We start from the raw sequence: 22,958 nt of genomic DNA, 5'->3' as shown, positions 1-22,958 counted from the left end.
TAACTTGGTGAACAATATACCAAAACAATTCAATCTCAAATATGAAAGTTATACCTTCCATTGCTACACATTTGTTTTACTAAAGAATTTGGTCAATGACTGATGATGTTAACATTTCAAAATATTCCAAATGTCAAATGAAGTAAAAGAGGACCACATGTTGTCAACCATCTCACACTTACTCAAGTTGCAAATCATCATGATCCTACATAAAATCTGTTTTATCAAACAATCACAAGTTGTGACAGTCTTACTTTTCACACCGTTCTTAGCCATATATGTATTCTAAAAGGCCACCCTTTGCTGAATATTATCATCATCTTTACCTTGTTATAAACATAACTGGTGTCAGCACAGGAAAATAGAGATATAACAAGAATGGATAACAATACAAAGACCCATCCAAAGGCATTATATATACAACTATTCCTGAAATAAAAATGCAACAACTGTTTGATAGTACCTTAATTACTATGCTGCATCTACAGTAAATTATATACCAAAGTATTTTGTGATTTTTGACCTGAAAAGGTACAACAATTACTGTTCCAATAACACTCCAAAAATGAAGTAAAGTTGGATGGTCCTGTATTGAAAGGGGAGCATTTGATTGCACCCCAAGGACGCAGTATGGGACCAGATTTGATTTGTATAGTCTGATTAATTGCAATAAAAGGTTCAACAAAACAGTAATAATATGCTAGTAATATTTCCTGGTACATACACCCATTGGGTATTTTTGTACATTTACAATTTCTGAGATGAGAAGCAACATACTGTTGCTGCTTTACTTTTGCTGAATTATTAACAATAATAATATCTATCAATAGAAGCTGAATATTTTCAACAGTATAAAATCTTCCAAGCATTAAGAGCTTTATAGCAGTAAGCATAAATTAAACCAGGAAAGAATATCATCTACATTTTTGGCCATGATCTAACATCATCACATTTCTGGTCCCACAGAACTTACATAGAACGATCTGGCAAACTGCATATTAAGCACTGGCAATGGTTTCAATACTTAATGTTTCACAGAATAATATTCCAGCTTTAAAATTTGTCATTGCCACCTTGGCCAATATCAATTTTGCTTTAATACCTTCCAAACTAAAGTCAATATCAATTTTGCTTTAATACCTTCCAAACTAAAGTCACTATCTTTTCACTATCGGCATCATGAAAAATGCAAAAATCTACAGTACAAAAACCAAGACCGAGAATGATTGAAGGAATTGTTCATGTGTGTGAATGTGAACAAAACAGCTTTAGGGGAAATATTACCAAATTTAAATGTATCCTGAATTTCACAAACTTAACCTTTAGCACTCTGAAGTAGCCGTTTAGCACCCAATTCCCTAATGGTTACAGAGTTAAGCAGCAGGGAGAAGGTTAAGGTAAACCACCCACTGGCAATACCCATGTATGCTTAACCTTGAGTTGGTAAGTACAACCTGCATTGGTCTCTGACAGCTACATTTTGTAAGTACTCTTTTCAACAGCCTACACTGATGGCTTACAACATGCTTGAGGTCAGTGTCTGTGGACCCTTGGCTGGTTTCCTGTGTTCAAGTATAGGAGGAAAGGGCCAGGTTACATCATCTTGCACTGTATGACACGAAATACATCAAGATTTTATCTGAAATCTTTCAACCAATCCTTCCAGGACTACACCTCTAAGCATTACAATAATCATCAATGTCACATCATGACGACATGGAACAGTGTTCTTGGTTTTGGCAATTCCTGTTTACCAATATTTAATAAGCTTTGCCATATGGAAGAGTGTACTTATACACAAGATCTTCATTGTTCCATAATGTTACACACATCCTGCACAAATGGTCATAAAAGGTCATCATTTTATGTACAAAGCATCATGCATGGGTACAGAATTAAAAGTAAAGTGGTTGGATCAAAAAGAATTCCATTCTGAATAGAGAGAAGAGGAGGATATAAAAGTTGATCTTTAAAAAAGGTAAAACTTTAATTGCTCCAATAAACATTCTGCAGAAGTCTGCCTTCAATAAACCAATCAATGCCAAAGGTTCGACAGAAAGTCAGTTTCAGATGAAAATAAGTCAGCCTAGCAACCTTTATCATTGAATAACAAATACCATATCATACCTGTATCATGATAATAAAGAAGATTGGCATATACTACAATCATATGAGATAGTTCACCGTCATATATTATACCACTATTACATGTAGCACATTCAAGCTTTCTGGAAAATCATGCTGCTTTAGCTTTTATAACAGTGCGAAAGTCTAATGTCTATATCATCATGCAAGACTGATTACTGGGTATTTTTCTATACAGGAACTATATAAGGCTCAGCACATTTTAGTCTATGTTTGGCTGTAATATTCCAGCTGATGCAACCAACAGTTCACTTAGCAACACAAAGCATAAGCCACATTGTACAACATTCACAGGGCCATAAAATTTACAAACAATTGTACAAAACATGGACAGGTTAGGCTGATTTACAATTTCGTAGTTCTTATATGCAATACAGAAACATTGTTACAGACAGAGGATAATGTTTGGTTTAGAGTTGACGGAGAGAAAACACAGCTGTGATATCTAGGAGCTACATGCAAGTTAAGGAAACAACCAATGTATTGCATGGGTTCCTCTGTGACATGTAACTTGATACTATCATTGATAGTCAGTAGCCATGTTGGTGTTCCGAGAAAGCAATAAACATGTATATCCTCTTTTAAGTTTGCAGGCTAGAATCACTTCTTTTGACCTATGCATATACAAATATAGTCAAAAAGAAAAGCATTATCAAGCTGTTAAATGTTCTACTTAGATCTCATAACTTTTCTTTCATTTCATCATAGACGCACATTAGATGTTGTCCTAGACTTGACACATGATTCTTGTACCCTATTGGTCCAGATTAAATTACATTTAACTAAATTGTCGTCATCTGCATTCTTTTAACAACGTCAGAGATCATGATTTCATCTCACATTTGGTCATAATTGAAAACAAAACTGTCTCCAAAAACCACATTTACAACCGATATTCAAAAATAATAATGCATTATTCATTTAGCAGTTTGAAGGTACATTGTATTTGAATTTATTGTTTTGCAAGTTTCCTGCAACAATACCAGCAAAATTTCACTTTCAGTTATTCAGAATCATTAATGTTGTCCTGAAGGCAATTAATTATCAGATGTCAAAATTAGCAGTCAGTGTGTCAATTCTAAGGAAATTTTTCTCCCACAAGAAAAAAAAAAGTCCTATCATTGTCTCCACATTATGAAGCTCTTCTTCTGCCAACTGTAACTCGTCAAACTGAAGAGTTTGAAAACACTTCAATTCACTGTTCGTATGTGTTTGGTGTGGCTGGTTGTAGTCTACTCCCTGGTATACGTAAGTCCGAGCAACTGTTACGTTGGCTTCTTGGGTACAGGGGGTTCTCGGAAGTTTTGCTGCAACAACCAAGAAACATCATGAATGTGAAATTGAGAAGAAAGTATTCTACATTTTCCATCCATCATGTAAACATTGTGTGCATGTGGTATCTTATGTGTGACTAAGTCAGTTTTATTTGTTGTTGTAACATTTTAGCAGACATCTTTGTCAAGACTCAAATGTGTGAAAGTCAACACAATTCAGCATTGGATACATTATGAACTTGGCTGCAATGTTGATTTTAATGCAGTTTGGATCTTTACATGTACGTCCAATCAACCTACACATCAGATTGATACTGTACCTTTTCTCTCAGCTTTCCAACATTCTCGTACACAGGTTTCTCTGGCTCTGGAGTCCTGTAGGTAAAAGAAAAATGGAATGAATGAGAAAGGGTTATCTTAGGTTTATTAGTTTTTTTATATGTTGATCTTCATGACCTCCTTGTAAATCTTTTATTTTTTGGTCACAACTTCCTTAAGTCCTTGGTCAAACTTACATATCATAGTAAACTGCATTGAAAAAAAGCTAATGTAGGAGCTTTGTTGAGTGTTTATCTTTAATTTGGTGTGGCCGTAAAAATAGGTGTGAATGGACGAACAATATACAATTGTTTATTCAACCCCAGACTGAGGAATGAAAAAGAAAAGATTGCCACATTAGGAGACATAGAATAGTCAAGAACTTGCTACTGTTCTAATGTTTCAACTTTTAAGTTATTTTTAGTGGACTGACTGTGGAAGTGTCTTGGCCTGTTCTGGTCTGGGTGCGGTTGGAGGTCCGGTTGAGACTGGAGGGATGGCTGGAGAAGTGGGGCCAGGCGGGGGTTTCACCAGTCGTGGGTCCATGCCTCCTGCGTCTTCATTGGAGTACTTAATGTTGGTGTAGTCTCTTCCTGCAACTTTCTGTGGGGCAAAAGGTAAGGTGAGTTGAGGTCAGGTAAGGTCAGGTAAGGTCAGGTCAGGTAAGATAAGGTTAGGTAAGGTCAGGTAACGGATAGGTACAATGCAGCTTTGCTACACCTCAAGTTTACAAATGTAAGCTGCTGAGAATATCGGACACTGTGTGAATTACTAAAATGCATCACATCTTTGATTCTTAGCCAGCTATATGATACTGGCTATACTTCCAAACTCAAATGATTTGAACCTGTTAAGTTTTAGTTTTATGAAGAATGAAATTGCACAGCTGAGGGTAACTGGAGAAACAATGCCAGCACAGGAAAGGTGGTAAATCAAAGGGATTTTGATGACAATCTGCATATCTAGGTGAAAATGTTTTCCCAAAATAAATTCCTTATTATCAAGACATATTGTCACTAACGGGGGTAAACTGATAAACTGAAGTAATCTCCCCAAATAAAGCCAGCATAATACAAGTTGAAAAACGGTGCAGTGAAAAACTGACCGTTTGTGCGGCTATTCTCTTGGACACTGTCTCGATGTGGTGCTGCACGGCCATGTACACAAACTTGTACTGAGCCTCCGTCTGCACCATGCCTGACCGCTGGGTCCGCATGTGCTGGATGGTCTTCTGGATGTCAATCTCACAGTCCAGACCTGGAACATTTACAACAGCATTGCTAATTAAGGTTCTCCAGTTCTTCCCTTTAGTCACTGTCTCAGTGTCGAAAGACAGCAGTTGCTGTCTGAAATGTCTGTTTCCAAATTGTATCCAGTTGCTTGTTGAGTAAGTGTTACATCGTATTTGGCATACTGTTAATTACCTTTCTATACCTTTTCTTGAAGACTAGAAGTACTTTGCAAGTGTGTGTGTGATTGTGTGAGCATTCTACAAGAATAGTGCACTTTTTACACATATGTTTCCTGCGCGGATCCAGAGGGGGGCGCACCCGGCTCGCGCCCCCCCGTTCGCGCCGTCAAAAAAAAAAAAAAATCGCCGACCGGCCAAAACTGTTGTTGAGGGCAAGGCTAGGGGCCGAGGATCTACCTTATATTATTAATCCGCTCAGATGAAAAGACAGCTCTGTTAATTCTACAGAGTCATTGACTTCAGTATAGATATTATTAGAGATTGATTAGGTTTAAGCGCTGCAACGATACAAGACTTACCTTCCCGCCAGCCCAGAAAGCGGCGCTGGCAATCGAGGTCCGGGGCGGGGTCATCCTCTCCCGAGAAATTTAATTAGGATTTTCAAGCCATCAAAAATATTCTGGTTGTCATAGTTTTTAGAAAATACTAGTTTTATTATATTGCTTGCTTTGTCATTGTTGCCATACAGCTTAACAACTGTCGAGCAATAAAGTTCATTCATTCATAAACGCAATTTCCTGCATTTCTAAAGGCGAATCTTTTAACGCCGCCATTGATGTTATCATCGATGGGCGGCGGTGACTCCCCAAACAAATTGTTTTTCAAAACGCTGGAAATCAGTAGACTATGCTGTCACACACGTTGCTGTATACTTATCACACGCTGTTTTACTTATATACTCGTGTTTTCAGGTACGTAAGTACCGTCGACCAAGTTTCACATTGGACATGGAAAATACTATTACCGTAAAACCTTTGATAAAACCGGCTACCATATCAGTTATGTTCCCATATATTTCATTCTATGTTCATTCGTTTGTTCTCGACCGAAGAGTTCGATTTTATGTCGCTAACACCGGGGGTTACCCGCGAACGTTGCTAGCATGGAAAGGTAAGCAAACATGAACTTACAAGTAATATTCCCAGACTGTAGTTTATTTACAAACATAACGTTACAATTGACAACCAGCGTGACCAAGTATGGAACTAGTTAAGTGACCATAGAATAGATACATTTGTGGGTCAAAAAAGCAGGGCAGGTAAATTACCGTCAAAATAGTCCACATGACATCAAGGCCGGTTCAATGTAGGGTCGATGCTAGAAAAAATAATGATCCTCCGGTGGCAAAATCGTAACCGCCAGCCAAGACAGTCCTACAGCCATAGAGACTTTTATATAATAGAAAGTTGTGTCTCTACATAAAAGCTGCGTGCTTCGGCTCCCGGTTTGCTTTTACCCTGTACGTACTATTTCCGTTTCCTGCGTATGTGTCGTGTAGTCGTGCTACTTGCCAAATATGAGCTAGCATTTGCGTCAAATTGAGCAAAATCGCGACACTACTTTGGACAAGATGGCTGTACTCAGCTGTACTCGGTGTACTCACTGCATCCAAGCATAAAAGAGGGAGATCACGATCATATTGCATGTTGATACACGTTGTAATACTTGTCTATATAAAATCCTAGGATTATAATATAAGACGTTTGGGTGAGATTTAAGTGATTTGGATTGATTTCTGGAAAACATATTAATTTTTGTATGTATCTATGTGTTTGCTTTTGTGCTTTGTTGCGTTGTGATGCTATCAACATTCGTGACTTTCATGTTTGGCGCGATTTTGTCCCAGTTCAAGATATAACCGCTTGTAGAATCTTTAGCACCGCGAAAAGGGCACAATGAGGGACAACAGCAACATATTTGATTGGTGCTCCTTGTTCGAGCGAAAATTCCCCGCGGACGTAAGGCCGTCGGCACTTTTTTGCGACGGAAATTTTCTTAGAGATTACGGGGGGCGTGCCACACAGCGGCTCGGCGTGAGTTTGATGTTTTTGAGGCGTGCCGCGCACCGCCCCCGGTCATGGACTGCTCACAATGCATAACAGAGAACTCTGGAAGTTCACCGTAGGCTTCCTTCTTATTAGTCTCCAAGCAGACCTACGGGTTGGCAAAGACCGTATCCAACAGGCAGAAGGAGTTTCTATAGCCAACCCAAGTCTCATAGCCAAACTCCTTCTGCCTGTTGGATACGGTCTTTGCCAACCCGTAGGTCTGCTTGGAGACTATCTTCTTATAAAAACAAGGCTGATGTTCCTGTAAGATTCCTATACTACTATTGACGGTAATTAGCCTCTTTTTAATTTCTTTTGAGACTCAGAGGCAAATCATGGTTGAAGATGGTAGTTACGTTTAATGCGTCCACATCAACGCCGACAAGTACGGACGAAGATCTACGTGAGGCCAACCCGACTGCCCGTCAGTGGCTACAGCCGTGGAGCGGCAAGATATGATGATGAACGCCGACAAGTGCCAGCGTGGGATCTTTCCCACCACGTCCGCAGCTTCAGTGGAAAACACAAAATGACCGTGCGCATTTCTCAATTTTTTTACCGACTTTGCAGCAAAATGTCTGTCAGAGTCCAGGCCGTCCAAATCAGATTTGGCCTCAATTGACGGGCGGACGCCCCTCTGGCGGATTCTACGTAAAAAAGTCTTTATCCCGCCGGGGTTTATTTTGCTCAGAAATGGTTCTAAAATGCACCAGAGAGCATCTAGATTTTAGAAAGTTTCCGGGGGAGGCCCCCCAGACCCCCCCAACGAGAGGGGGTTCCACCCCCTCTCGTGCTCTCCCCCCGCGCAGGCTGCGCGACATCGTGGCCTTCGGCCACGACTGAGGTTGCGCCCCCCCGTTCCCCAAATCCTGGATCCGCCGATGTGTTTGTCTGTGGGTATTGAGTATTGTGTGTCTATCTGTAAGTATTGAGTACTATACATTCAAATAAGTAGGTAGAAGCGTCTTCAACAAAGTATTACTTAATTTATGAAACTGTTGAGCTGGGCTTCATTTACGCCAATATTAGTTTAGGGCAAGATTGGCACTAACACAGCACCTTACATGTACATGTAGGTGAAGTCTGGTTTAGACATGTTTCATGTTTTCAAATGAAAGACATAATGGGATGTCTGGAAATTGCGACAACATGATCAAGTGCACTTTTGAGGCTTTGAACTCCCAGATGTCCACAACGTGCCTTACTTACCAAATTTCTTGATCAGGTTGAGAATGATGTCAACGACGATGAATGTGCCAGTTCTCCCAATACCAGCACTGAAAAAATAAGAGATACATGTATGAGGTATATATTATATATCCTACCCCATATTTTTGATACATTGAATACCTCTTATGATCTGTGCACAAATCGACTATTAAGCCTTCTTTATCTTATACTATGGATCTTACTAAATCATGCATTGTCAAGAGTACCAATTTGTATTTTTGTTCGGTCTGAATGATTTACCTGAATGCACCGGAATATAAGGAATACACATAAAGAAGGGAGTAATTTATGCACAAAATTGCATATACTAGATATACAGAATGCTTTGATGAGTTAGGGTAAGGATCAACTCGAAATTTAAACTATACTTCATGTACCTAGTTTAGACTGGTCATATGTGCCCTAATTACTCAAAACTTGCTAAACAAATATTGTAGTCAGTAAATGAAAACAAACAAGGCGATAGGCCGGGATCGCCCAGTATTTTCTTGACTGTGATATCTTATTCTGGGGACCATTTATGCATTATTTCATGCCAAAACATTGCAACCTGCAATGTTTACTCATCCAAGCATAGTGTATTTTGGTAGATTTCACCCTTCCAGTGTATTTCAGTAATAGTTGGGCCTGCTTAATTACTTTAGTTGGTAATTAATTGGTTTACCTGCAGTGCACTACCATTGGTCCGACATCTGGGATGTTGTCCTGTTTGGTGTTGGTCTCATGGAGGAAGTTCAGTACACAGCCGGGGTCCCCGGGGACCCCGTGATCAGGCCACGCCTTGAAGTGGTAGTGGTAGATGGTCCGTGGGGGGTTGTTCTAAAAGTAGATAGTCACCAATAGTTAGAAGGTACCAGTAGCTACATGTAAGTGGTCCATTGGTTAGCGACCCTGCCCCTGGACCGAGACGTTGGGAGTTCGAATCCGCTCACCCGACATGCACGCTACTGGGAAGGGTCACAGTACTGAGGAATGGATGTTACACTGTGGACCACTGTTCATTGTACACGTTGAAAAGAACAAGGGGAATTTCCCTTGTACAATTACCCTGTAAATACTGTATAATATCTTCTCCATGTTGACAGTGGAGGGTTAGTTTTTCGGTGAGCTAAACTTCACCATGTGGTGAGAAAACTACCAATTTCTTAATAAGTAAAGTAATTTCAATAAAAGTTGCAATTCAGTGTGTTAATATTATCTCTTGATGCCGTTGTTTACTGATATCTCTAAATAAATCTAAACTTTTTGCAACACCGATTTATTTTTCTTGTTCTTTGATAAAGAAAAAAAATTATGCTTCATGTAAAATGGAAGGTCAACATGAAAACAGAGCCGAGGACCAAATTCATAGCTTGGTGCACCGACAGTTTTATATAGGGAGTGTATATGCCAACACAACATGCGCGATGAATAGTACATTACATGTTATTCTTCAATTTTATTCTTCCTTATCAAAACTTTCACATTCAAATCAAATCAAGCAGAACCCTTTGAAACCTAGCTCAACTGTCCAAAAATTCCAATCCTGACTGACAAACTTCCTGTTTACTCAATATTCCATGCAGGGGTGTATATCCAACATTCATAGAGCTATTTTTGTTTTCAGATATGCATAAAAACATTTTGATCTACTGATTGTAATCTGAAAAATGCTCCTGTTTTTTTTTCATCCCACACTCCAAACATCAGTCTGGGCATATCAGTTCAGCAGTTCTTTGAATTCATGCTTTAAAGTAATGCCGTTAAATGTCCCGCAAAGCACTTCTCCACGCTGCTAACAGTCCTTTGTGACAGAATCTAATTCTATCTTTCAGTCCACAGTCCCCATCAATCAGTTTTTTCAAGGAAAGAGAAGAACGGCTTGTCCTGCATCAGTCGTTTGGTTTCCATGGTTAGACCTTTGCAGCGACATGTGTTTATATTACAGTTACTGTATTAAGACATTTTCCAGGTCTTAATAATACTTTAAATTTATACAATATATAATAACTTAATGTTGCTACATGTATATTGTGCTGGTGCTGATTTTTAAATCTTAACCCAGAGCCATGGATACTTTAAATTCATTTACTTTTGCAGTGGTTTTATTTTGTAATAGGAGGAAAAGTAGGTTTTGCAGTTAATTCATGGTTGAAACAGTTCTGTTACAGTAGTAAAGTAGCCATACAAGTGAGATATATTCAGTGTCATGACTTTGCGGTGGAGAGGTCACTGCAAAAAGAAAAACATCACGCAAGTTTCAAGATTTACAGTCACTGTGGTAAAAAGTCTGAAACATGGCATACCTCCCCTTCCTTTGTAACCTCTAGTTCCCTCAGTGTGTAGTCGGGGAAGTTGGTCTCAGACAGGTGCCTGATGAGAAGGATTCCGTACGACTTCTTAGTCCCAGGTTCAGGCCAGTACCTGGTACATTTGTTCTGTATGGAAGGAGAGAAGTCTCACGGTAAGGTCACTAAAACAACCAAATTTCGCAAAATGAGTACAATGAATACTAAAAGTGTCAACTACAAATCAAACCTCTATACACTGGGTATTTGTTGATGGCTTTCAAATCTATGTGCACAGTTTTCTTGACCCTTTTAAAAATCATTCTCTTAAAAGGCAGAGTAAATTACAAAGCATTTACTATATATAGTAGAAAGTATACATATAAGGTCTGTTAAGTGACAACGAAAAAGTTTCAAATGCAGGTGGAGCTTTAGATTCTTAATCAGTAAAAATGCAAACATAGATGATTTTTGTATATAGTCAATAAACTAGGCATTTTTCATCCTCCTAACTTAAACATAAGTGTTACATAGCATTTGCTGCCCACATTTGATTATAATCTAATAGAATCCAATCACAAGAGACTTTACCTTTCCCCTTTCTACCTCCTTGGTTGTCATGACGATGACCCTTGTGTTTTCCTGCCAGATCATCTTCCAGTAGTCGTTGACCGTGGCTGGGAGGCAGCCCTGTGTGGCGATGTACTGCTTCTTACGCTCACCATCCTCACCCTCCGGCTATGGGAATATCATCAAGGGGATGGGTCAGTTAAAGCCCATTTAGGACCTTTCCACATCTTAAATTGCTTCCGACCACCCCCCAAGCAAGGTTGGCACTGGAAGTTTTCCTATTCAAGCTCTAGTTAGCTTCTTTCACTGCATCCAAGCAGAATACATGACTTTCCCAACTTTGATTTTTTAATATCTAAAGTCGACGAAAGAACACAATGTGAAGTAATAGGTGGGGTGAGGAGTTGGCTGGCACATCTGTATCTGTATCTGTATCTATATAGCCGGTATAACCGCCATTAGGCGTAACACACCTGCTTCGCAGGCATACGACTTTTAAAGACAGGCAGGTAACCTTGCTCACCGACCAACTTCCAACCACAAATGACCTTGCTCACGAGTAACTTTCAACCGTGGAGGCCATGGTTTGCTATGTGTCACAGGAGCTTAGAATAAAGGAAAACAAAATCAGAAGACAATGTAATAACTTAAAGTATATTTCTCTTAAACACCTCTCTTTATTTATTTATCTAGGTAAAGATTTCACCTAGGCTGTTCTTACATTTCGGTGAGAAACAGCCAAAAACTTACCAGCACATAGTTGGCATTGATGTACTCAGCACAAGGGACGTTGACATCTATGTCCTTCAGTTTAACCCGGGTCTCGTCAACTGGAAAGATGGCAATCAAATTCAGTGACACATGTACAGAGATACAGAATGTACAGTCCTGTATGGTCTTCATCACTTCTGCAATAACCTTAACCAATCTGTACAGCAGTAAGTAAAGCAAAAACAACCAGCTGAAACCTGGCACAGATATAATGAAGAAAAAAAGACATACAGTACTCAAATAATACAGGACAGTAGCGATAATCAACTTTCTGGACTTAACAGTACAAATTTGTGAAGATGGACATCCTATATCAAAACTACAGGGGACTAGTACTGTCTTTTTAGTTGAAGAAAGATAATGTAGAATATTAACACCTGGATATCTGGTTTGGTTTCTGAGCCTGAAATTTCCTCATCAGCACTTACAAGGCAGAATGTTCTTGTATCTGTTCTTGGTCTTGTTCTCAGGCCGCGCCCCTTCCTTCCTACTGCGAGTGTCTTGGCGACATTCTTGCTGCTGCAAAAACTAGAGAGAGAAAATAACAAATTGAATTAATATTTAGGATGAAATAAGTACATCTATATAAACTGTTAAACTTTCTACTTGTAATCGTTCCCATGCAGGTTTGGCTAGCTTTGTTTCAAGTTCTTTTTTGATTTAATATCAAAGAATGATAATTGTAAATGTACTAAGTTAAACTTAACAATTCTACAAATGTGCATGGTTTAAAGACATAAGTATCATTACTAACAGTGAATTTAAAAACCTTTCATGATCAAATAAATGTGAGACATACACAGTGTATGTATTTGTTTTCTTGATCTTTATCCATGGACCAGGCCAAAGATTTTCTTAGTACGTTTGTTCAAGATTACCTCAAACTCCTCCCAGAATCCTGCCTTCCCCTCGTGAACAGGGTTGTCCTTCTGCAGCTCTTTGACTCTGTCCTCAATGCTGGAGGCATTGATTCTGGTGGCATTGAAGGGCTGAAGAATACAGCAACAAAAATTCAATGACTTACAGTAAAATAAGAAACATTAATAACATAATAAGTATGTAGCATTCACATGAATTTTAGTTTTACTAGACTAAAGTGCAATCTCTTTTTGTTTGAAGAGTATAGATTTTGTTTTTTAAAGAAGCCCAACCAGACGTTAATGAAAATGGTTGAGACTGAGGTAAATACCTGTTTAAGATGCACGACAGTCCCTGATGTCTCCACCATAGGGTTCTTCTTGTAGTGTTCCACCAGATCAGTCAGGCTGTCAAACTTCTCCCCCCCTCCAACGTCATACTTCCCATCCTGGAGTTAAGCACAGCACAAAACAAGGGCATGGTGGTATATGTACATGTAAAGTGGTGAGGAATGGAGGTTTGGAGAATAAAAGAGTCATTTATTGGAAGTGTTGTATGGCAGTTTGTAAGAGGCTGTGCTTTAAGCCTTGCTTACAATACCTCATTACCTGTACACACCAGTCTGGGTTTCATTTGTTAGTACAGCAGTATGTTTACATGACATGGATGTACACAAGGTAAATGTTAACACGAAAATATGTCTACATCCGATTTAAATATCATGTACAGTTTGAAGAAGAGGAAAAGTTACCCCACTATCACCTTAGTACGAAGTATATTTTCAAACATAGTTATCTTAATTTTTCCCCACAATTGTGAGGCCATGGATTTCAAGGCACTTGATAATGACATCCTATATTTAAAATGATAATGTAATGTTCATAGCTGCAAGTGTTAGCTATTTTTATACAATAACATTGCTAAAACTATTTAGATTTTACAACAGCAAAAAAACTAGATCTCAGTTTGCTTGTGCTGGTAAATTGTACTCTTCAGTCTATATCAGCATAGAGTTTAATATGTAACTTCTACTGTTTACAGTATATTATTACTGCTTAGTGCTGTTGAGCATAGAATCAGACACTTTAATTTCCTCTCCCTGTCAGAAAGGTAAAACAAGTCGACAATCATCTCTTGCAAAATTCCAAATTTTCTCAGAATGTTAGGTTTTCCTGTTCAAATCTAACTCTCAAGAAAGCCTTTAAAACATGGTAGTCTTTACGTTGCTAAACATTTCAACAAACCAATGTAAGGTTGGTATCACTTCATCTACATCAACACTAAGTCTTCATACGTTGACCTTTACTTGTTATAAAACCAAAAAAGATGAAATTCCTTTTGCATGACAAGCACATCTTATAGCTTTGATACATTTGATAATCAGTCTGACAGCTAGAAATATGTTTTGTTTTTCCAACCAAAGAATGCATTTATAAGTCAATGACGTACTTTGTACGTCATAAAAACATTAATCTGATAGTAGTATTCATACATCAAAGAGACATATTTTGCATTTAGAGTATCAAAACAAAGCTAACCAGTCATCAGGAAAACACAAGCACTTAAATGAAGCCTAGCTTAAAACAACCTTTTGGAAAACAACATAAATGCCCAAACGCAAGCAATTAAGCAGTAGTATATATACATAAACATTATAACATGAAAACTGTATAAAAATCATTTATGGTACAGTTTTCTCCGTTTGTAACAATTGTCACTTTTAATTCAATAAGCACTATAAATTTGAAATCTACTAAAAGTGAATTATCTCGCTGACTGCAAATTGCAAAATTTTACAGCAATTTGAAATATAGGGCTTCTAACATGATGCTCTTAACATTTGAAAACAGTCTTTCAAATTCAAAGTGAATAGTGTTTGTTCAAGTAACAACCAAAGAACATAGACATACCACTAGTGTATACACCACTTCAAGCCAGTTGAAGATGACACTTGTCCATGATATATTGATAATGATCCTTTATTACCTTGTTAGAGGCATGCAGAGAAAATTGGCCAGTGTTAAGGTTACATTCAACAGCAGAAGTTTTGAGTTGCCTGTCCTTTTAACATTGGTGCATTGAAGAAATTATGATACCATTTTGAAATCTTTAATACATCCACTTTCTAAATTAGATACATGTACATGTACCATGTTTTCTCAGCTTAAAACCATGATTTTAGAGTGCTTGGAAATTGTCAGAAGGTGTGGTTTTCTCACTTAACAAAAGTTTAAGCAATTTGAAACTAAACACCAGTTGGAGACCAACATTGAAGAAGTGTGAACAACTGTTGGAGACCCAACTCTTGCTGCTGCTACTGAATGCATCATGGTTACAAAGTGGGGGTGAGTTAAAGCGCTGGCCCTTGGTAATGTTAATGAAATGGTATCCAATTGAACTGTAAGATACTCACATCCAATGCCGATAATTTCTGAAATGGACAAAGATTGGGTTACCACTCAGGTAGCATGCTACACTTTCCATATCAGTCAAGGGCACAAGATCCAAACAAAATGATGTGATTTAAAAAATCAATGAACAGTTTTCTGAAAAGGAAGTAAGGTATAGCAAAGGTGACAATGAACAGTAATGGAACAATCAATGCTTTAAAGAAAATTAACTGAAAGGCTTGATTTAAAAATCCCTCAATATACGCATGCCCATGCTTGGGGGATTGTGAATAGGAATCCTTCTCAAGAAACTCAAGAATCTAAGGCTGAGGTGTTGCCAAAAATAGGGGAGGGGGGTATCAAATTAGCACAACACCTCGTCCACAATGAACATGTATATGCAAAACAAGGTAACCATATGGAACTTAAGCCCCTATATCTCACTGTACCCGCGGCATGTTGGCGACCTTGCTGTAGCAGAGTGATTGGACAGAACGCTCAATGAATTTCATTGATAAAAAACAACAGTTACTCTTTTTACGCATTGTTTTTTTTGTTGTCGTTCTAGTCATACATGTACTTGTCCGTTTTGCATGATATTCCAATCATAAAGTCGAGGGTATCACAAATCCAATTTAGGACGCAGCTTCAGTGTGACAGGGGATTTATTTACCTGGTGCCTGATCATGACGTGGGTGATTTTGTCGTTGCAGCGCACGGACAGCACGAAGTCGCCAGGCTTGGACTGACTCTCACGCACGAGAAAGCTGCCGTTCTTGCCCTGCTCCATCATCAGTCGCTCGGCCTCCTTCCCAGAGATGTGGCCATGGAACCATCTGTGGTTATATAATCAGTTAAAAGTACAGTCAAACTGTACAAGAAGACCACTCATTTAGGGACCGATATATCTGGTCTATGTGTATGTGGACAGGCGGTCACTATAGACAGAATTCTTAATCCTTTTGTCAATGGGAAGAAATATCTATATGATATAGTAATGGGACCAGCAAAAAGTAGACATTAGCCACATTGTCCTTATATACTGATGGTCACTTGATGTAGTACAGGTTTTACAATTATAGGTCTAACAATGTACTTGAATTTTTCTACTTGGCAAGGGGCTGCCTTGCGCCCCTTGGTCTAACAAACAGCAATAGTTTTTACAAAAAAATGTCATCTTTGATAAATATGAATAAAAAATATGTATAATATTTTTCCTGACCTCTCAGTTGTGGGGTCAGCAGAGTTGAGAGGAAACTTCAGCTCGATGATTTCTCCGTTCTTCTCGCGGAGTTGGTTCTGGTTCTGCGTGTAGTGTTCCACCAGTTCTGCCAGTGTGGCAAACTTTTCCCCGCCGTAAAGATCGTAGAAGTCGCCTGTGTTCTGGATCTTGATGTGCGTGACTTCACTCAGGCGCCTACATTGGATGGAGAAATATCAGATATATGAACTGCTCAACCGTTGTTCTGCTGTATGTGCTTTTTTTTCCAGATAGTACATATATCGTACATCTACAGGTATACTCAACACAAAAAGTTTGGAAACTTGAATTTGATTAATAAATGATATTTCTGCTATTACATGATCAATTGCATTGTATCATAATATCTCTGAAAAGATTGTTTACTCACAGTTTAGTGTCCTTTTAAATGGTACCCCATTTGCTATAATTTTACATCCATGGGTTAATTTAGCACCAGGGCTGCTAATTATATATATATGTGCAGTAGGTCACAAGAAAAGTGCCTTGATCATATGTCTGTTGTTGTTGTCTGTTGATTAGGATTAATATCCTCATCATCATCATCATGATCATTGGAAAGGTTGTACATTTTCCCTCAAAATGATACCTCATTGTTATGATCAATGCTTTTGTGCAATGGGCACCATAACTGATTTTGTGAGAGGGTCACCAAAAAAAAGTGTTGAAATTCCCCTTCCAACATCATACACTGTGTTGGCAGGGCAATTTTGGCACTTTCTGATACTAAGTATGTGACACACTCGTATAGTCAGCTCAGGTTATTGAACTTTGAATGTAGCTACATGTAGGTATTGTATCATTGCAAAGGGTGATAAAAAAGTTTTCCAATGATACATAATACAAGAGATAAATTGATAACCGAAATATAATTGATACAATGAGCTGCTAAACTTTTTGCACTGAGTGTATTATAGCACATTCAACAGGTTGTTGAGAGGGTTGGACATAGTTTTGAAGTTATGGACTATGGTTGCACCCTGGACAGGCTGGGTAAACATTTAGGTTGCCGGGAGCTAATATAATGTGGTTCTCTTTTCCAGTTACCCAACATCTTAGAATAATAATTTTACATGATGAATTGATATTCCAAAACTAAAGGTTGAATATTTGTAAAAAAAATAGACATTTCAATTTTATGTCGAAATGCATAGTACCCAATAATATGCACATTATTTCTTGCCTATCACAAAGATATAACAACTCAAAGGAACCTATGAAAACGGTTGTCTCATATAGTCACAGGTACTTGAGGCTGGGGAATAAATAATGCTGCTTGTGTAACAGCTTTCAAATATATCATTCATGAGTCTGGGATCAGAGAAATGGGAGGATTGTTTCATCAAAAGACTTATGAATATCAATATTACCAGCAAACATAACACTGGTTCACATGGCTCAAAATACTGGGTGCATGTACACTTTCGTGCACCCAAAATTGAAGCTATGCACCTAATTTTTGACTGTGTGGGTGCACCAGTGCACCGAGACATTTTTGTAGGCTATAGGGTAAAGGTACAGTAACCGTTATTCTCAAGTATATTGAATATTCTAAAAATTTAAGTACAATTTCAAAGAAAAAGCAACACAACCTTTGTTGTATCTTATTTGATGTATTCAGATTTTGAAGTTAGCTAGAATTACAGATTGAAGTTCTTAAGAAAGGCAGTAGCTATAGGGTTTGTAATCATGTTTTGCTGACATTCTGCTTCATGTTGTGCACCCGAAATTCTTTCTTTGCACCTAAATTCTTATAATTAGGTTGGGTGCACCATGGCCAGTGGACCTATTCCCAAAACTGAATATATATGTCCTTGTTTAATTTTTATTAGAAAAGTGATGGAGCATTCTTTTTGCTATTCTTGCATGCTTTATTTTATTCATTTGCAGACAGCAACCTTCTAAAATCCTTTTTTAAAAACTTTTTTTAACTAAGCTTAACCTAAGAAACTGACTTCAGAAATCAGAAAAGTTTTTTAAGAAGCATCAAATGTACAGAAACAATATACTGCCCACAACAAGCCGATTCCTGGAAAAAAGCTTTCCTAATATCCTCCTACGCACTTACTACATTCATAGTCATGAGGTAATTTTCCCAAAACATGCGACATGTATGTCTTCAGTAGTGAACAAATATGCTCAAGGACTTTGTGTGCTTTTATGTTGTTGTTTTGATCTAAGAAGTCAAACAAGCGAGCTGCGTCACAACCTGCCATATTTAGTGGAAAATTGTATTTTCAGCTGCAGTGATTCAAGTTTACTGTTACAGCTGAACCTCTTAAAGGTTATTAAGGAGAGGCAGTGTAAACAAAATGTATATTGTAAATCTTAGGTAACTGCACTTTGCACGTACCTGCCAACAAGAATAGTTCTAACAAATGAAATCAGCATTTTTGGACTTTCAGACTTATCAAATTAGCAGTATTCCAACTTTTTGATTAATCGACTTAGTCTTGCATAAACCGATTATCAAGTAGCAACAGGAAAGTGGCATTACCACTGGTTGACCTTGACTTCTTAAAGCTGGCAAACTGTTAGCAAAAACAATCTTGTGCCAGGTTACAGGTGCATTTAATGGTATACTTGGCAAACTGCTTACTATATCATAATGATTGAAGTTTCTGAAAATGTTCCATTTCCCAAATGTGTATATACAAAACCCACACATTACAGAAAAAGTGGGATCATTCGTCTTCCACCGTCTCGCAAAAAGAAGCCGAACCCAATAAGCTAGAACTTAGTGTCAGTAGTTAAGACTAGAGTAGTCATATGTTACATTGTCCATCATTATCTGTCCGTCCACTCTGTGTTACGTATACTAGTACATGTACATGTACATGCAATTAGCCTCCGGGCAGGAATTTGCAATAAACTGTCATATATTAGTCAGTATCCATATCCAATTCGTATCAAAGTTTACGGAAAAGGAAACAAAACAAACTTTGAGGAATGAGAACCTTTTGTAGAGAACACATGTAACTTTCCAGCTTCCTGTTCTGAATACAGGGCTCGAAATTCTTTATTGGAAATAGGCGCACTGGTGCACTCAACCAAAAGAATTAGGTGCACAGAAATTTTGGGTGCACCACTGCAAATAAAGTTAAGTGTCAGCAAAACATAAGTTTGACGCTATTGCCTCTCTTAAGAACTTCAATCTGTAATTCTATCCAGATTTCAAATTTCAACAAAGCAATACACCAAATAAAGTACAACAAAAGCTTCTATTGCTTTTTCTGATATTTACATTTCAAGAACATTCTGTATGCTAGTGTACAAGTGCACAGCTCCAATTTTGGGTGCACACAGGTGCACATGCACCCACTATTTCGAATATAACCAAGGACATTATATAATGTCCTTGATATAACAAATGTCAAGGGGAAGTGCAGTAAGTGTAAACAGTGGGTACTTTTGCTGCCCAGGCCAGAAGACCCCAGCAACACAGATATGTCTCTGCAACTTGACTATAGCACTTCCTCAATCTAACAGCCGGAAAATACAAGATCACAAACAATACTTCTGCTAATCAAATGATATCAGTACTAGTAAAGCTTTGCTATAAGTTTCAACCTCATACAATTCACATCCTTTCCCCCTGGACTGCTAACTGATTCAAAGTCCAATTCTAGTTGTAACAAGTATATAGATGATCATTAACCCTCTCTAGCTGCATGCATGACTTAAACAGTAGTAAGACATTATCAGCTACATGTACACACATAGCTTTTATTATATAGTTCCCGAATGTTTCATTTGAAGACTTCCTTGAGTCCTTTCTATCATGTAAATCAGCATATTTTTCAGAAGACTGATTGTACTAAACAGATCTTTTAATCTAAGTATTCATTGAACCGTTGATGTTTGAACTACAGCTTGCCTGTGACCTTAGAAGTACCCAAAGGCTTTATCAGTTATCAGCCCTCAGGCACTTTCTTTTGTCACACAGCTACACACAGCTGTGCGTTACAAGACTGTGGGAAATTTGACTTGGTGAGTAATTTGAATAACTAAAGATACAGAAGTTACATGTGTCATCAGATCAGACCATCAGACAGACCAGATATTGGAATGGTTTGAATCACAGTGTTTTCTGGGTGCCTCGTTTGGAAACAGCTTACTGCTAAGTGCCAGAAAAATAAAAACAGAGAAAAGTGACAACTTCCTAATAGACATGCTTGAATTTCACTGACGTCATACTACAGGCCTGGGGGAGTGTACAATCATGTAAATCTTGAAATATTTGAGGCCTTTTCAAGGTTACAGTTTTTGTAGTGAATGTCACTTCTCCATGGCAAAGTCATCACACCAGTGTCCATTGTGTTCTGTATCTGTACATAGCAGGTATGACCAACCCTTGTGTAACATAACAGGCTTGACTTTCACTTGATTTATGTGCTGCAAGTCTAACTGACTGTACAGTACCTGACAGACAGCGTGAAGTCCCCAGGCTGAGATTTACTGGGTCTGGCCAGGAAGCTCCCGTCCATCCCGCGGTCCAGGAGAAGCTGCTCCGCCTCGATTCCCGAGATGTTGGGATGGAACCACCTGGAGTGGAGAACATGAAACATTAATCAAAGTGCTTAATATGTAACCATCCTATTTTGCACAGTGAATATCATTAGTCTTTGTATACTGACTGACAGAGAGAAAGAAAGATCTAGATTTGTTACAAAAATTCAACATTTCTTGATTACATTCAGCCATAACAGCATTATTCTATGAACATAGACTTAGCACAAAATATACTCCCTTCTACTAGATCTGAATCAGATTCAATTGCTATTCGAATTTTGATATGGAATCTTACAAATCATACTTATAGAACCTTGCACCGCAACTCAGCTTTCCTTGTAATAAAAGATATATCTTTATTTAGAATCATCTGTATCTGTATAGCTAGGATAACCACCCTTCGGTGTTGTACACCAGCTTTGCAGGCACGCGGCACGGCAGCAGCTGCTTATATTACTTAGTACACTGAACAACCTGTCACACCTAACCTTTGCACATCTACTAGCTGCAAGCATTGTTTAAATCTATGTTGGAAGAATGCCCCTAGCTACTGTACTTGGTGGCAACAAGTTTAACTCAATGATAATTCTTCGAAAAAACAATTTTCTTACATATCATGACTGTAGAGAAACCGGGAAATGTGACAACTTACATGTATCTCATAATTTACGACAAGTTACATGTATGTTAACTTATAATTTTGTACAGACTGCTGACTATTATCATGTAAAATGGACGAATATCTTGTGACACTGTTATGGCTGCCTGTAATTCCAGTTTTTCTGGAACAAAGTAAAATGTGCTACTTCATTAAGACAAAGTTGCAGGTAATTTGCAGTAATTTGATCCATTATTCATAGGCAGTGCCTATTAGTCCCAATTAGTTCTAGATCTGCATGGGGATGAAGACTCAGGGTCAATTTCGTTCTGATATAAACCAAAGTCTCCATCCATTTTGAATGTTTTCCTGTAAAAGAAGAAATGTTCGCGGGGATTCAATTTTGCAGCAGGGAGAAAATGGAGCATTTGCAATGGTTTAGCTCTGTGGTTGAAACAAGGGAATAGACAGGCAGAGAACAGAACAAAGTTTTTACAGTGGTTTTAAGTTCACGATAAGGAGGTCACCACGAAAACCACGAACATAAAACCACCAAGAACACTTCCTCTTTTACTTGTTGTTTACAGTATACTATAAACTTATCTGTAAACCTCAGCTCCCTATTCACATGCAAATTATGCAGGCAACACACACAAAACGAAATAAAACCTGGGGTCTGGGCATGAGATTGATTTTTTGACGAAGTGAGATCTCCAAAAGAGGAAATAGGCGAGGATGTCTTCAGCTTTGTGCATGGATAGTTTCCTTGCATTACGTTTTAATCCTCATACTTGTCTAAAATCACGACAAATAACTTACACAAGTACTCTCTGCTTCGTGACTTAAATCACGTAAATGTCAATAACTATACCAACACTGCAACCACACCCAGCCAATAATGTCACGTATTACTGTAGTTGGACGAAAATTATTCTTATAAAATAATTTGATATTAGAAACTTCAAAATTTTTAAAAAGTTTGACATTTAACTTGTTACGTTTCCTTCATCAAACTATTCCAGTCTTAATTGCAATCACTCTGTCGATCACAGACCCTACAGTTAGCTTTCATCTGTACATTCAGTGTTTGATATCAGATCTGCCTTCTTTTCGCGTACGGAATATTAAACTTTCGGTTCTGGCACTTTCGTGGGTGTAATCTGTCAAAGCACCGCCCAAGTCTCCAACATAAACCCTCGTTTTCTCAACGCCGACAAAGTTTTTACAACATAGTAGAAGTTTGTCAACAGTTTCTATCTATCCTAGATGTCGCAACTCACCTTCTAGACCCCATCCTGGCTTTTGGAGACGTGGAAAATTGCGAAATGTGAGGAAAATCGTCAGTCTTACACAGCTGGGCTCACATCAGGAAATGGAAAACTGCACAGCCTCGTTCCCAATATGTAGCCTCTGACCTTCCAAACTTTCAACGCCACTAAACGTAATAGATGTTAGCTACAAAAC

The 22,958-nt window shown here is 38.2% G+C and overlaps 1 protein-coding gene across 2 annotated transcripts; it reads right to left on the bottom strand.

Moving 5' to 3' along the window:
• Nucleotides 1–3,074: 3,074 nt before the first annotated feature.
• Nucleotides 3,075–22,907, bottom strand: LOC136443642 (tyrosine-protein phosphatase non-receptor type 11-like). 2 transcript variants are annotated; one of them, XM_066440958.1, is made up of 17 exons: nt 22,775–22,907; nt 20,807–20,929; nt 16,346–16,540; nt 15,797–15,959; nt 15,147–15,164; nt 13,065–13,181; nt 12,754–12,864; nt 12,304–12,403; nt 11,855–11,934; nt 11,126–11,272; nt 10,553–10,684; nt 8,932–9,086; nt 8,247–8,314; nt 4,843–4,994; nt 4,171–4,340; nt 3,740–3,794; nt 3,075–3,452 (listed from the first exon to the last, which is right to left on the bottom strand). In XM_066440958.1, the coding sequence occupies exons 1-17, from the start codon at nt 22,786–22,788 to the stop codon at nt 3,411–3,413; spliced, it is 1,842 nt and encodes a 613-aa protein (XP_066297055.1). In that variant the 5' UTR covers nt 22,789–22,907; the 3' UTR covers nt 3,075–3,410. The 2 variants fall into 2 exon arrangements, with proteins under 2 accessions (XP_066297055.1, XP_066297056.1); XM_066440959.1 differs by lacking the exon at nt 15,147–15,164.
• Between the last annotated feature and the right edge of the window lie 51 nt (nt 22,908–22,958).

This window comes from Branchiostoma lanceolatum, chromosome 10 (genome assembly GCF_035083965.1).
Source record: "Branchiostoma lanceolatum isolate klBraLanc5 chromosome 10, klBraLanc5.hap2, whole genome shotgun sequence".
Classification (NCBI taxonomy): Eukaryota; Metazoa; Chordata; class Leptocardii; order Amphioxiformes; family Branchiostomatidae; genus Branchiostoma; species Branchiostoma lanceolatum.
This window is presented reverse-complemented; position numbering and strand designations above follow the sequence as displayed.